The 15,498-nt window shown below is 51.4% G+C and overlaps 3 protein-coding genes across 3 annotated transcripts; 1 reads left to right on the top strand and 2 right to left on the bottom strand.

The window, feature by feature from the left end:
• Positions 1-2,649: 2,649 nt before the first annotated feature.
• Positions 2,650-4,037, bottom strand: STEHIDRAFT_48930 (ornithine decarboxylase; the record flags this gene model as incomplete). The annotated part of the gene is made up of 3 exons (XM_007299239.1): positions 2,650-3,029; positions 3,102-3,839; positions 3,905-4,037. 3 exons carry the CDS (start codon positions 4,035-4,037, stop codon positions 2,650-2,652), a joined length of 1,251 nt encoding a protein of 416 aa, XP_007299301.1.
• Positions 4,038-8,070: 4,033 nt separating this feature from the next.
• Positions 8,071-8,708, top strand: STEHIDRAFT_107490 (uncharacterized protein; the record flags this gene model as incomplete). The annotated part of the gene is made up of 2 exons (XM_007299592.1): positions 8,071-8,412; positions 8,487-8,708. 2 exons carry the CDS (start codon positions 8,071-8,073, stop codon positions 8,706-8,708), a joined length of 564 nt encoding a protein of 187 aa, XP_007299654.1.
• A 545-nt stretch (positions 8,709-9,253) lies between these two features.
• On the bottom strand, positions 9,254-13,824 carry STEHIDRAFT_165262 (acetyl-CoA synthetase-like protein; the record flags this gene model as incomplete). The annotated part of the gene is made up of 20 exons (XM_007299591.1): positions 9,254-9,703; positions 9,811-10,022; positions 10,115-10,258; positions 10,322-10,355; positions 10,416-10,962; positions 11,019-11,281; positions 11,360-11,417; positions 11,483-11,633; positions 11,716-11,734; positions 11,788-11,946; positions 12,016-12,113; positions 12,187-12,209; positions 12,267-12,349; positions 12,401-12,457; positions 12,516-12,647; positions 12,698-12,745; positions 12,807-12,850; positions 12,915-12,983; positions 13,049-13,390; positions 13,446-13,824. 20 exons carry the CDS (start codon positions 13,822-13,824, stop codon positions 9,254-9,256), a joined length of 3,312 nt encoding a protein of 1,103 aa, XP_007299653.1.
• Between the last annotated feature and the right edge of the window lie 1,674 nt (positions 13,825-15,498).

Genomic DNA, 15,498 nt, shown 5'->3' with positions numbered 1-15,498 from the left:
CGGAAGTGACGAAGAGTACTCGAGGAGAACGGATGGAGAAGGTTTGTGGTACAGTTATTGGCGTGTCCACATTAGGAAAGTATCAGCCCTATCTAACTCGCAAACATCCGCTCGAGAAGAACTCGAGGACGGTCGAGGATCAGAAGACTGGTTGCAGGAGTCTGCACGGGAACATGTACCGTAACAGGTACGTATTCCCTCGGGAAGACCCCCAATTCTTCCCAAGTACTTTCCTCGAGCCGGAGCACACGATGCTTGTATTGCAGCTAAATTCCAGCGGCCCTAGAAATTCATAGCGACCACACATAGCCACTCCACTGAATACTCTTGGAGTGTGAATACAATATAGCGGCGATACCCTGCGCTTGCCCGACCATCGCAGTGCTCCGGGGAGTCAATACAATAACGTATACAGTATGGAAGACCGCAAAACCCGTTGCCACGACTCGGACGGGTAGATCATGTTCTCGTAGGTTCTTGTGCTATGTAGCTCTTCGCTGCTCTTGGTTGCAGTGACACGCTGCATACCCGAGCTCATGTCTAGCAACAGAGCGGTAAACATTACTAGGATTATCGCCGACCCTGCGTCAAAGCACGTCAAAGCCGGCACTTCGCAGAGGGTTACGACAGGTGATGTCACCGTCGGTCTAAACGGCAGCGTATTCAACAATGAGCTATGTATATTGGTCTGTCGTCCTCGAGCTTCATTCGAGCTTGAGACTGACTCAAAGTTAATTCCCTGACAAGATTCCAGTCCTTTCTTTTTAGAGGCTCTATCCCAGAAAGTCAACGCGACATCGACTGCTCCTCGGACAAGCACAGGAGTAATAATAGGGAGAACGACGATCCCGATATCGGTGCCTCCGCCTCCCCAAATTCCGTAAACATCCAGAAATAAACACAACATCGCCTGTCTAGCGGGTCAAGCGCTGATAAGTGCCCGTGCAGTGGCCGACGTCACACGACCGACACCGTGGTCTCTTGCAGCTGCAGGCGGTGAGTGCGCACAGAGTACAGTTGCCGCGACTAACTCTTCAGTTGTGCTTTCAGTGTATCAGGGCGACCAATTATCTCCAGTCTAACAAAGAACAAAAAGCGATACAGAGGTAAGGTAATGGAGCGCGCACCTAAAGAAATTCTGAGGACCCATCTGGGACAAACACGAAGGCCGAGCGCGCGGCCATCGACGGACGTCACGGTTCGACGGGGGTTACTATCTTCGAGTTGAAGCGCGATCGAGCATTCAGGATAGTACTGCCCAGGTGAGATCGCGTACTGTCCCCGGATACTGAAGATATTCGCCTTGAAGGCGATGTTCCGCGTCAGTGAGTGTTTGGGACCTGCGCATGAACCTGCGCATCAGCGGCTTGGGTGGTATGATCATTGACAGAACGTAAGGACCACGGGCGTATCCTTACGGTGAAGACGGAGAAACGGCGGTTCTGTGTGTTAGGCGTTCGCTTTCACCTTGGAGATTCGGAGCATACAAAGCAAGACCGACCGAGGCCGAGGAGGAACATCTACACTGCGTCGGTGTCAGAGTGGAAAACACAGCATCGTCCTTCTTAATATTCATCCTGAAAGGCTAGAAAGTAAATAAACTCCGACGGTAATTTCAGGGATGTGTTGAGCTACGTAGGTTGTTCTCAGATGCCGGAGGGCGTCTTCAGGGGAGGGGGGGGGGCGGTGTAAGATGCCAGCAGTACCTGCAAAAATATGTGGACAGCCGGAGGCCTACGCGTATTGACGCGTCATTCGAGCACGGCGATGGTAAAGATCCGTCACCAGAACACTTGATGTGTGCAACGATCCTACATCCGATACTTTGGAGATCAGAATTTTGGGAACCGATGGAACGATACGTACCTATCCTATGACGGAGGCGAATCGCATACATTGAGATGAGCATAGCATCTTGCATCCTACGAGCACCTTGATTTCCCCCGACGCACATAGAAATGACGGCCCTCGAGCAGTAGAGCCTCTAGGTAAGGTGTACATATAGCACGTCGAGTCGTCGGATGCTTTAAGTGACTGTGCTGTAGCCCGCCTGAGACTCTGAGCTGTTTCGGGCCAGCAGCAGTCTACAGCATTGGGGTTGCTCCACGAGGCGGTATATATAGAAGCACGAAGGCGAAGTGCTCGAAACACCAGACAGATCTGCATAGGTTTCGAGCAAGTTATGGCGGCGCTGGTTCAGGTTGGGCGACGTCGTCAACTTGGTCGGAAAGAGAACTTCGCCGCGCGTGTCGCCCGGCATCGGCCCCGACGAAGTTCCGGATCTTGCCGATGCGCCACACCAGTTTCGCCACATCCTTGAGGCTCCCTCACCGCGCTCACAGCGCTCACCGCCAATGAATAGCAACAAACCAGTCGTCAATTCGTAGACGTATGCATGTAGGATATCGGAACGCAAAACATCGGCATTGCAACGAGTACCCGATATATAACATAACCACAATAAAAAATCGAAACGGTCAAGGTATCTGAATCATCGAATCAAGTCGTTATCGTCCTTCAAACATGTAGGCAAGTAAAGCAGTCTATCACCCCCAATTTCTTTCATCACGTCGCATATAAGTCGAAAGCCCACGAGTGCTTCTTATTTCACCCTTCGTCATCGTTCCTTGTTCATATGGGAGGTAGCCCTCAGCATGGCAGCTCCTTCTCGCTCCACCCTTTCAACGCCGCCCTAACCTCCTTCTCCCCTCCTCCACCACCACCAGTCGTATAAACGACCCTGCTGACTTCGAATCCATTGAAACCACTAGCCGCACAAACGGTGTACGCCCCCATATTGCTGAACCCGAGCCAGTCGCCCACCTGAAGGGCTTCGGGGAGCTTCGTAACAGGACACACGCAGTCGATGGAGTCGCACGTAGGGCCCCAGACGGATGAGGTACGGAGAGGGAGGGAAGATGGGTCTGGGATGTGGAAGGATCCGGAGAGGGAGAGGACGTAGGGATGGACTACTTGATGGTCGAAGAGGATGCAGTTGAAGGCGCCGTAGACACCATCGTTGATGTAGTCTAAGGGGAAAAAGAGACCAATAACGTCAGGATACGTTGTGGAAAGAAAGATGAAGGATTGAAAGAACGTACACATCACGCTCGGCTCACCCTCCTTATCCGCCACCTTCGCAATTCCTTCCTCCTCCAAAGGCGCCCTCCTCGCGATCACGTTCGCCGCAAGACTGAAGGCCTTGCTCACGAAGTACCTCCCCGGCTCGGCGATAACCCTGATACCCTCCCTCTTCCTGTCAGGGAAATACGTCTCTACCGCCTCCCTCAGCACCTTCGCCGTGGCCTCGAAATTGCCATCCTCGAAACCACCTCCAACATCCAGTAACTCGAACTTGTACCCCGCCTCCTTCCCGTAATCGAAGGCCTGGCGGGCACGCATCACAGCATCGGAGAATGCGTCGGAATCATAGCACCCGCTCCCAACATGGAAGCTAACCCCGATGACGTCGAGCCCCAGCTCCCTAGCCTTAGCCAACAAGCCTGGCACGCTCGCGAGCGGTGCCCCAAACTTCAAGCCCAAGCGGCAAAGGGACTTTGAATCATCGGTGAGGATACGAAGGACGAGTTTCGCCGAAGGATGGACGCGCGCGACCTTGAAGAGTTCGTCGAAGTTGTCGAAGGTCATCATGTCGACACCAGAGCGTGCGGCGGACTTGATGAACGACGTAGCCTTGCAAGGGTTCGCGAAGATGACCTTGCTGGGGTCGATGCCTGCTTTGAGGACGGATGTGATCTCGCCGTTGGAGGCGCAGTCGAAGCCTGTGCCGAGAGCGGCGAGCAGGCGGAGGACGTATGGGTCCGGGTTGCATTTCACAGCTGTGCGGAACGGGGATTCAGCTGTGCACATTCAAACAAGAATGCAGAACGGGAGGGGGACATACCATAGAAAGGTTCAATCTCAGGGAGACAACGTTTCCAGCGCTCGAACTGTCTATAGACGGCACTGAGGTCCGCAACGAAGAACGCCTTTTCAGCGTCAGGCTCGTGGAGGGCCGCGAGCCGCGCGGCTCTCATGATCCCGTTACGAAGATGGATGTCGGGATGACCGCGGAGCAACGGAGGCAAGTCGGGGAAAAGGACAGTGTCCACATCAGACTCAATGTGGACACGCGAAGACGGAGACGCGGAGAGGACGCCATTCTGCGACCTCGAAAATTTATCGGCGAAAGAATGGGCATAGGACTCGGTGAAGGAAGAGGAGGGAGAGGCACCGAAGTGAAGGTCTACGGCGCAGGACGCGGTGAGGATTTCGAGTTGGGACATCGCGACGGCGGGTGTGGCGGTGGTTGTAGTGTTGTTGTTGGTCGAGTTGTTGACGGTTGAGTTGTTACAGTCGACGAGCTGTTCGTCAAAGTCTAGTGGAATGTAGTGATCCGAATCGTCCAGTGAGAACTGGAGACAAGTCTGGCTGGAAATTTTGGCCGCTTCGATGGACCCGAGCTTACCGAACCAGTATCCGCCGCGGCTGGGATGAACCGGGCGGGCCTTGGACGGTAACTAACGAGTGTTGATCAGAAGAAGAGGGTTCCTCGCTCCCTGTTCAGCGAGGATGTGCTTGAAGGGCGAGGGGTGAAGGTAGGGGAAAGAGAAGAGGGGAAGGGGAAAGTCGAGAGGGAAGATGTTGTGTTCGAAGTGGATCGGTTGTTGTTTTAAGTCCTGTCAGGGAGGTTCACCTGTAAATAACGCATTGCTAGCACGTCAGTCGATGCACTGAGTTGTTATAGCTGCGAAGACGAACCTCGGACGGATGACCACCTGTGTGAGCAGAAGAGCGAAAAATGCCATTGAGGCTAAGTTAGATACGAGTGATGAAAGCCACTTGGCAGCGGGACGCACTCGAGGGTCAACAGACGAAGATCGTCGTTTCTCTCCTGGTCAAAAATGGTGGAAGAGGAGGTCTCTGCGTCGTGTGCGCGCTCACGACTGCAGAGAGGTCAGGCTCTGGTGGCGGTATGGGTTCAAGCGGCTCTGTGGTGACGAGGGAGGCCAATGGAGAATGTCGTTGACAAGTCGAAAAATTCTAATCGATGATGACCGACGACCAACCGGGCGACGCCGGCGCACCGTATGGCGCGGCACCGCCACAACGCAAATCCTGTGATCCGGCTACTCGGCCCCTTCCACTCCAACTTGAACTTGTGTGATGCTCGTCTGTGAGCCACTGGCATAAAAACACTCTTGAAATGACTCAGATACTGAGGCTCTGCTCTGGCTGGCTCATACTCACGGAACAAGTGCACTGCCTCGAATGGCCGTCAATGAACTCTCGATGCCTTTCCAATGTGACTCGTGCACTGAGCAGAGTGCCTTCACTGGCAATTAACGGGGAGGGACAACTTGAAATATCGCACAACTAGGCCTTCGATATGCCTTCAATCTTGTTGAAGAGAACTGTAATATGAACATCCGTCACTTCGCTGAATACTCGATTCGCAGCTGAGGAAATGCAAGGTCAACGCAGTGATCACCGCCTCAACATCGCCGGGTGAAGAACAAGGTGTGGCAAACTAAGACGTGAGAGCTTATTAAGCTGCTCATAGGCGATAGAACTACGAACAACACCAACGGTGGTCTGGCACCAGCACTTGAATGAAGAACAGGAATAACCTCTACCTCGAGGAACATGCGATTAGCCAACTTCACAGCCTTCATTGAACCATGAGCATCCCCGCACTTCTCTCGAGAAATAATAGCCTACGAGTAACGGTCTCATGGTTTTGTCCATGCTTGAGGTCACATCCCGCCTTGGGAGGACCTCGGTAGTACGGAAGAGTTTGATTGAGGCCCATCAGCCAGGAATAGGAGCAAAACACAGTGCCAGTGTTAAAAGGAGAACAGAGTTAGGTTCTATGAATACTCGAAGGTACCCTCCTAACCCAAAAAAATGACCCGGTCCACTCGCAGCTTTCTCGCCCCAAAATGCGGGAAGATGGGCCGGTAAACATCCTAGGCATGACCCCAGTCTTTGTTTAAATGAACATGCAGAAGAGAATGCCAAGTGGGTCCCAAGTATATCACTCCTGTTTGAGGACGAGCGCAGAGCGAAATCAAGCAAGAACTGCAAATGGGGAGGTGCAGCAACCGAGGCAACGATGCTTCTGTTGGGTGGATGCCATTTTTGAGCAAAATAAGCGGTAAAGCTCGGTATGATGAAGTGCATAAGCTGATTTCAGATCTTGATAGAGGCTACAGAAGACGTCGTCGGCGTGGAGGCGACCCAATGCAGCGGAGCAACAATATGCATGCATATATGCTCTCCCAGAAAATGAATCATCTCTCATGAAGAAGGTATCCAGGAGCAGCAACAGAATACGCCCATAAGAGCTAAAATATAACCGACAACAGCGTACCAGATGCAACGAGGACGCATATATCGTCTCCGGTGATACACTGTACTAAGAAGGTCGAATGCGGCGCATTGTGCAGGAATAACTGCAGCTATGGCATGAGAGTCGTCAATCAGATAGCTAGACAAATGGACAAAACGATCCTTCCAGAACGCACTTTGTTGGACACCATGTACTTTCTGTGCGGCCCACGTTGATGCCTCCACGGTTGTTGATGCGATACGGTCTCAGTGAATAGCAAGCTTTGACCGGCTTGTCAACCCCAGGGTCAGAGAAACAGAAGGCTTATGATCCAAATAAAAGAGGACAAATAGATTGAGGCCAAATATCACGTCTCCGAGAGGGGAACAATAGCCATGAACGTGGTGGCAGGGTTGGAAAGAACGGAAAGACGACGCGGACTCGGCAGTTCAAGCGCCGCTTGACACCATGCAGAGTCGGAATGATCCGGGACGTCGGCGCCTATTATGCTCTTTCTGTCCATGTCTCTCCTTGGTCTCTCCACTGGAGCTCTGCGCGCTCAGACTCTCCCAGGCCTGCGCGACTTTTCTATCCGTGAACTTTCTCGCTCGCGGACAGCGCGGAGGACAACCTCAAGACTGTTCATGTTTTCGTTGACTCGAAAGCCGTGTTTTATCCATCCGACTTGCTATCGTGGTTCTGGCTGGCGGCTTCAGCCTCTCGATGCTATTCATATTGTCGGAAAATGTTACTACTATCCTGCAATTCGATGACTTTCTCTGATGTACTCCGACGGTGTCTTGTGACGACGAAAGAACAACACCATTGTCATATCTACACAGTAACTCAGGCACCCTTGTCTTCACCGATCTTTTAGTCGACGATCGTGACGTGGTGGGCACAAACTGGCATTGCGATCCGATATTGTCTGTCTAGAAAAATTTTAAGAAACTACGTCCATTGCCATCGCTCGTACGATTGTTTACAGGTCATAATGGTATCCGAACAGATGTGCTGGTTACTTGTGCCGACGGCCGAACCCTTGTAGAGAATGTGTTTCAGATCTGGGTTCAACGAAAATGCACTCTACGTTCAAAGGCTTTCTTTTCCGACGACACTTTGTTTTAGACAGACATCGCAGTACTGCTACAGCGTTTCTCATTATGGACAAGATCACTTATTCGGTATCTGGCCATGGACTCTTGCCTGATCTCGCATCATGGGTACAATTTTGGACGGTCAATGCCATTCGACGAACCGATCGACGGCATCCAGCCGTTGCGATAGTACCAACCCGCCGTCGTTGTTTCCGCATCTTGCGTGCCACGTGCTTGCGCATTGTCCCTCCGCCCACTCCCAAAAAGTCACGACAAAGTGTGGCACTCAACTGCGACACAAAGATTTGGGTCGCCCTTCGATCGACCCATGCCATGGATTACGTCGCTTGTGTGTCACACGCACTTTGTTGCGCTTTCATGTGCATGCGATTTCGTTGAGGTTTGGACACTTGCCCGTCGCTCCTTACGTCTACCCTTTATGTGCCACCATGGCCCGCCCAGCGTCTCTCTGGCACGGCAACGCTGGCCTTGGCTCTCTATTCTTGCCCTCTCGCCGTCTTCACTGATATATAAAGCGCCTCTGAATATCCGGACGTTCTCCACAGCCATCCCACCTCTCATCATCTCAACCATCCATCTCCCAACGCAATACCAACCTCGTAGTGCTCATCATCTCCAGACATGTCTCCTTCGTCCACATCAGCATCCACCCCTCCCTCTCACGGCGTAGCACGCAAGCTCAGCGGTCTCTTATGCACCCAACAGCAAGCTAAAGTCTCTGCGAGTCCTCAACCAGTTTTCACCCCGAAAGCCCTCTCTCGAAGCGCTGTAGATCTGGATAGGAACGATCCTAACACCTTCCGTGTTGACCTCAAGCCTGCTCAGGGTGGCCCCAACTCGAAGGACGCGAAGGGAGTACCGGTACGCCAGTCGAGCACGTATAGCGATGGATCGTCTTCTTCGTCTGGAAAGTCGAATAATGGATCCCTTGACACTTCCGCTGGCCTCTCGAATGCCGAAAAGGTTCGCACTATTCCTTCATCTATTCCATCTCTTTTATCTTATTAATTTTTGTCAAACACGTACTCGGTTGATAGGCAAAGCAGAAGGCCGTCGTGGAACGCCGTATTATCGACCCTGCTACCTTCGGGAACGACGACACGCCAGACACCAATCTCGTTCATGCGATGAGCAAGGTCAACATTGGTCAAACGCACACAGCTAGGCTTGTTAACGACAAGAATACGACTGCTCTGTCTCCTCCGCCAGAGCATCTTAGGCGCAAGAAATCTTTCTTGGACACTAAGGAGTGCAAGTGAGACCCCATACGAACCGTCAAGATGTTCAGTGTTGCAGACCTCATAATTTCTTCCATCGTTTTCATCTCTTTAGTTCATTGTAATCCCAACTATATACGCTATATCTCGTGTCTCTAATGATTTGAGCGCTCCTACCAATACAATGTTGATGGAGTTGTTGCCTTGCATTTGTCCCCCCTTTATCTGAGGGTACTTGCGGAAATCATGTTATCATAGGTCGAAGAGAACAATCTTAAGCTCCGCTGGCGACCTTTCGTTTTGAACTCTTACTGTGGCGTCGATCGATCGATCAGCACTGTCCCTGCTGCTCGCCTCTATATCCCTGGTTTGAATCGTCGAAACATCACGCTGGTTTTTTCGATTCTAAATATGCTTGAGTGTACTCGAATGTGGTTGTAAACTGCCGTCAGCGATTGAGAAGCTTCGTTGCTTCTACCTTTTGTGCAACTACCGGTAGTTCCATGTTCGCATACAATACACCACTAGTCACAATATCTGATCTACATCGTAAGCCTCGATACTTCTCCAGTTTCTGAATCTAAAACTCATAGCTCTAAATATCCCCGACTGCTCCAGTTCTCCAACCATAACTTAACTTCTTCTACTCCTATCTTCCTCATCTCTCCATCATCCCGCATTGTCACCGATTCACTCATGGCACGGGAGATGTCCAAGGTCGCAAGACCCATAGCCTCTTTACCATCCTGAGACTCTTCCATCCCGGATGCGTCCTGACGAAAGAAAGAAAGAATCTTCGCTGCCGGAAGTGATTCTTCTGCACCACTGTCGTTATCGGGGCTCAACGCCCTCTCCTCGAGACGCCTCAGCCATTCGGAATAAGGAACGAGTGGGACGTGGAGTTCTGACAAGATCGTTTCCGCAAAGTCTGTCCATGGCACGGGTTTCGGATGGACAAGGTGTACGATGGATGAAGTAGAGTCGCGGAGGTCGATAATGACACGAGAGGCGAGGTCGAGGGGCACCCATGATATCATCTAATTCAGCCACTCGGCACAGTAAGTTATCCGCTAGGCCACCGACGTGATAAATGACTTGCCTGCTTCCCAGTTGGAAAACATCCCATCGTCAGGCTACTCTTCACCATCGAAGGGACCCAGTCCGTCTCGTTCCAATACCCATTTGGTCTACCTCCACTGATTTGCCCAATGCGCACGATGACAGGACGAAGTGGCGTCACTTCTCTGGTTTTGAGCAGTATGGTCTCTGAGACCCATTTGGATTGACTGTAGCCATTCGTAGTTGCGACCGAGGCATCAAGTGGAATTTCGGCAACGGACCCTTCGGAGACGTTTGCTGCATTCAAGTTACGGTGAATTGTGTCATGACGGTACATAGACCTCATAAGTTCATGCTAATATTTTCGATGAGGGACAAGGAGGACATACAGCCAACGACCGATATACTGCTCGCATAGAGTATACGAGGAGGTGCGGGAAGCTTGGACGATAGCGCGAGGTCTATAAGCTGCCTCAAGCCTCTAATATTGCTTTCGAAGGAGGAAAGACTGAGATTGAAATCTACACGCCAGGCTGTGAGAGGATACGAATGAGAGTTTGATTTCTGGAGGAGAGCACGCATATTCTGTATCATACCGTTGTGAATTATGTGCGTTACGGTTGAACGTATCTAAGAGGGGGGCCTCCATCAGGGCTACGATGCTCAGAATACATGTCTCTAATGACTCACCTCATCCAACGCCGCTTCTCCCAGTCCGGCACTCTCCTCGCTGACATCGGCTTCAACGAGCACAACCTTATCCGACTCCATTATGCTCACATCCAGCCCCTGTTTCGCTAAACTCGCTCTCTGTCTCTCCCACAACGATCCAGTGCGCTGCTTGCGATTGACCGCCCATATCTTTGAGACGTTAGAGCATGCGACCAGATCTTCCAGAAGTCGTGTACCCAGGCCACCTGTCGTTCCGGTGAGAAGGACGACGCTGGTACGAGGGATGACGCGGCTCCGGGTTGGGTGACGCGTTGGGAACGATTGAGTGTACTTGGCGATCAGATCAAGCATGCTCTGGACCTTCTCTTCCTCGGTGGTGGAGAAAGCAGAAGGGAATGCGCTTGCACCTGAAAGCGACTGAGAGACAAAGCGTGAAGTAAAGAGGGCGAGAGAAGAGATTGATGGTTTCTCGAACACGATGTTGTGTGGTACAGCATTCGTGTCAATTTTCGCGGAGTCCCTCATACCGCGAAGGAGCGTATTCCGGATCCATGTTGCTTGAAGACTGATGTTGAACATCAATGCCAGTGAGCTTCCACACGAACTCAGATTCGGGCGTACCTATCAGCACCAGCCTGGAACAAATCTTCGTCGTCTTCCAATTCGCCATTATCCAATACCTTCCTCACACAACTTCGCACAAAGTGGACTGCCGTATCGTAGCTCCAATTCTCTGGAGGTGAAATGTCTATCTGTGTAGACTCTTCGACGGCCTGATATAGCGCCGAGATTTCGGGCTCGTAGAGGTTGAGGACGACTTGACGTCGAGGAGCGTCCTTTGGTGTGTACTGGAAAGGCTTCGCAGGGTGGGCGACGAGGATCATCTGTAAATGAACAACAACAGTGATGTATTCCTCTAATTAGACGATGGTACTTCCGAAGCTAGAGAGATTCCAACTAACCTCTTTGAACAACCTCGAATGCTGCGGTGCATACTTGTTCAAGCGTTCCACTGTGGGCCTACAAGTAACTACGTCTCAACCAAATGCTCTGTTCAATGATCATTACCATAGAAAACGGCTTACCAGATGGCATTCCGGAACTTCGACAAGGCCTCGTTGTCGTCAGGGTCGAAGACGTAGGGTTCTGCTACATCTATGATCATTCCTGTATTGAAGCGACCGCGGCCAAACATGACGGACGACCGTACATGAGGATCTTGATTCATTATACTTTCTGTCCATCGTGCGAAGTGGTCAGTATCATGTCTAATTCTCCAGAGGTCGGACCGGCACCCCGTGCCCACGAATGTATGTACCGAGTGGTCCTGGGTTTGTCTAGGGTCCAAGCAATAAGCATCCTGTCAGCTAAGGAACGAGATATAACATACCTTCTCGCCAGTGTTATGCATAATCTGGTCGTCGGATCGTCCGTAGACCTTCCAATACTCCGGCAACGTGGGATGTGGCTCTAGCAGATCATTGGTGAAGTATGCGTCCTGCCCGTCGATCTTTCCGTTGATTACGTATGGTCGTTCGTAGGGACTTGGCTTGGGAGAGGTATCGAGGGTCAGCATTTCTGCTCTCCGATCTGGCAAAAGATGAGGAAATAAACTTACCACAACCACAAGCTCGGACTGCCCAGACTCGTTCGCCTGAAAGATCGGTCTCAGTTGTTCTGTGATCTTGAAGTATTCCCAATCGATGCAGGGAGCACCTTTCGGTCGAGTCCTTAGTGTCAGTGTTTTGCTTCAGATTGACGAGCGTGATATACTCGCTTGGCAGTGCACGGCTGATGATGCCTACTTCTGAGCTGGTGCAAAGACTATATTGTCAGATAGAGAGCGGTGCCAATGCAGACGACTCTTACCTCCCATATACGACGAATACATGGATACCCTCTCGCATCAACGTATCACCAGCTTCCTTGTTCAAAGGGCCTCCACTGTACACCTGCGCAAGAAGGTTTAGGAAACAGCCTCGTACGTGGAAGTTGACACTCACGATGCCTTGCACCTGCGCTTTCAGTTGTTGGATTCGTGCGGGATCTTTGGACCACGTCTATTCCAGACTCTCTGTTAGTGAATTTGAGATTCGTATACGAAATACACAGACGGACCTCAGCAAAAAACGGTGGGCAAAATATGAAATCGGCTTTCGTGTGGAGGGCGCCCTCGATGACATTATCAGAGGTGAGAGGTACAGTAGGTGAACGCGGCTTTGCGGCAGTAATCGTGAGTCCAACGGTCGCCTGTACAAGGCGTGAACAATGATGACCTTGGAGAGATTGCAGAGACGCACCGTCCAACCAGTCTGCATGACGCCCATGACGTGGAACATTGGGATTGCCTGTGGTGCAGTCAGAAAGAATAATTAAGGTTGCGAAGGGCTCACAACTATGAGAGCTTACATGACAGGATAGTTTGACTCCAGTCATATCGCGATCACCGAAGTCTGATGGAAGGGCATAAGGAATGTTGAGCAGCAGGACGCGAGGATGGTAGTGCATGGCACTCACAAGGAACAACGCCATACATAAGGAAGCCCAGATGTGTCCAGGGAATTGGTTTCGGAAACGCGGTTGATCCTGCAGAACGAACACAGCTATGACTTTACGCTCGGTGGAAAAGGAAGCTGTCAAGCCTAACGAACCAGAGGAATGAACAATCACAGCAAGGGACCGCGGATCAGGCTTTGACGGCGGTAAAAGCTCGAAAGGTTCATCTACAGGACGGTATATGTCATCGAATAATGGAACTAAAGAGACGTCTGGTAGCGCGTGCAGAGTCTTGTACTTGGAGTCATTTCTAAGAATGTTTAAGGCTTCGGAGGCGAGGTCTTGTATCGGTTGATCGTGACCGAAGAGGATATGACATGTTCCTGTGTCGGCTAAGAGATGCGCTACAGCGACCGCAGAGTTACGTGGGGAGATGAGGAAGGGCACGAATCCTGCGCGCATGACACCAATGATGAGGGTGAACGACGAGATCGTGTCTGCTTAATGGTAGTATCAGGCACCATTCACACGAGCAGCTGAAGGAAAACGTACCAGAGGCAGCAAGAATTCCAACGATACGAGGTTCACCCTCCTGCTTCGCCGTCGAAACACGGGCCTGAACGATTCTCGCAGCTGTGTGGACGCCACGCACGGCTTCGGGCCACAGAATCGACTTCACCTCTGCTTGAGAATCCGAGTAGACGAAAAGAGGATGTTCAGGACTGTTGACGTAGTGCCAGTCGTATACTTCCGGGATCGACAAGCTGCCATCGAGAGGTGGTTTCTTGAAAGTCTTGGTGGTCAGAGCTTGGGTATCTGGGAGGGGAGGAACGCGTAGAGCGTCTGAGGGGATTGGGACTACGATCATGTCTTTGAGTGGGCGATGATATGATGTGAGGTTAAATCCCAAAAATTCAGAGCCTCTGCGCATTATAAGCGTTCCTTGGGGAGTTTTTAATATGGTAGGTGGGAAAGCATATGGAGATATTGATTGCTCGCGACGTCATGTTACCGTTGACTGACCCGCAAGTATGATGCGAGAGGCAGTCCAGAGACCTCCAAGTGAAGCGATAGCTAAGCAGTCATTCAATCGAGGCTGATATGTCCACAAAGAACTTGTTCTAAATCGTTGCGCAGTGGATGGCGGCACGGCACGAGCTCTAGTCGCTGCAAAGTTCTTCTCCAGCGAGCCAACAAGCAACTATGTCTGCTTCCTCGGCATGGTCTGAACCGACCAACGTGCCGATTCGTTTCCAAAAACATAGGCGGTGTGAATAGTTTATCTAAGAATAGCGAGAGGCTTTCTCATCTCGCATCGCCGCATCAAGATTCAAACCAGTTTCCTCGGGGAAAATGTTAGCAGGAGCTCGGAGGAAGAAGTTCTGCAGGTTACAGCTCACCAAGAATGGGCAAAATCGGCGAAGCTAACGACTATCTAAGTAGAGTCAGGGCAAACAGGTCAGAAGTGTCAGGGCTTAGTTGAACATGATACGCCCACGCTCAAACATAGTGAAGAGCGCTGTCTGCCTAAATGTTGTCCCATGGATAAGCTCTCCGAGGATCATGAGAGGTGCACGACCATGCAAGCAAGGTGAGGTAACATTGACAACAAAAGGACGAATAAGTATAGCTGAACGGGAACGTTGGAAACCCGCTGAGGCTGCAGTCACATGCGGAGACCAACAAAAGGATACGAAAAGAAGAAGAGTAGCGAGCGCGCAAGATAGAGCAATGAAAACAAAGCAAACAGAGAGATAGCACATGAAAGTTCGTGGCGATGCGTGAAGAGGTCGTGAGCAGTCGTAAAATCAGCGTTGCGTAATCAAGAGGAAACCAAAAGAGCATGATGAGCACGCGCGGCGGTGGGAGATAATAGGGGGGCACATATGATCTGGAATAGGGATGAGAAGGGGAGTATAAGTGACCGGGGACGATGACAAGAAGGAGGAACAGGGGGTGGCGCGCAAAAACCTGGAGGAACAAGGGTGGAGACCTTCTACGACCTTCTCCCGGTCAAAACCCTCCTAAAAACCACTTGCAAGACCACCACACAGACCCCCAGCCCAGCCAACACGACATACGAAGGCAACTCCGATATCTCGTTTGGACTGTTCTGAGCACCATCTCTAGAGCCACTGTGGCGCTCATCGGAAAATCGAGCAAAGCTAGGCAAGAGTTTCGCGAGAGTAGTGGAGGGGCTGATGTTCAGTCCGTCAACAGAGAGGAGTTTCTCGGAAGGAGTGGTGGTGGTAGGGTCGGTGGAGGTAGTTTTCTCGATGGTGGCGGCTGAAGAAGTTACATCGACCGAGGCTGGACTCTCAGCATTCAGCTGGGCTCGAGCCAACGCATCTCTAGTTTCCTCCAACTCTTTCCTCATCTCATCAACCTTCTCCACAGCCTCCCTCATCTTCGCACCTAACGCCAACACTTCCGCCTCCTTCTCCTTCTCCAGCCTCGCTGTTGCCTCTCTCTCATCCTCGAGGTCTCTCTCCCTCACCTGCTCTCGCTCCTCCATATCTTTCACTCTTCTCTCGACCTCCTCCAACCTGGCCCTAAACATTTCCAACAACTCCCTCGAGTTCTGCACCTGCACCTGCATGGCCCT

Source organism: Stereum hirsutum (assembly GCF_000264905.1).
Source record: "Stereum hirsutum FP-91666 SS1 unplaced genomic scaffold STEHIscaffold_2, whole genome shotgun sequence".
In the NCBI taxonomy this organism is placed as follows: Eukaryota; Fungi; Basidiomycota; class Agaricomycetes; order Russulales; family Stereaceae; genus Stereum; species Stereum hirsutum.
Note: the sequence above shows the minus strand (reverse complement) of the source record. Positions and strands in the feature narration are given on the sequence as shown.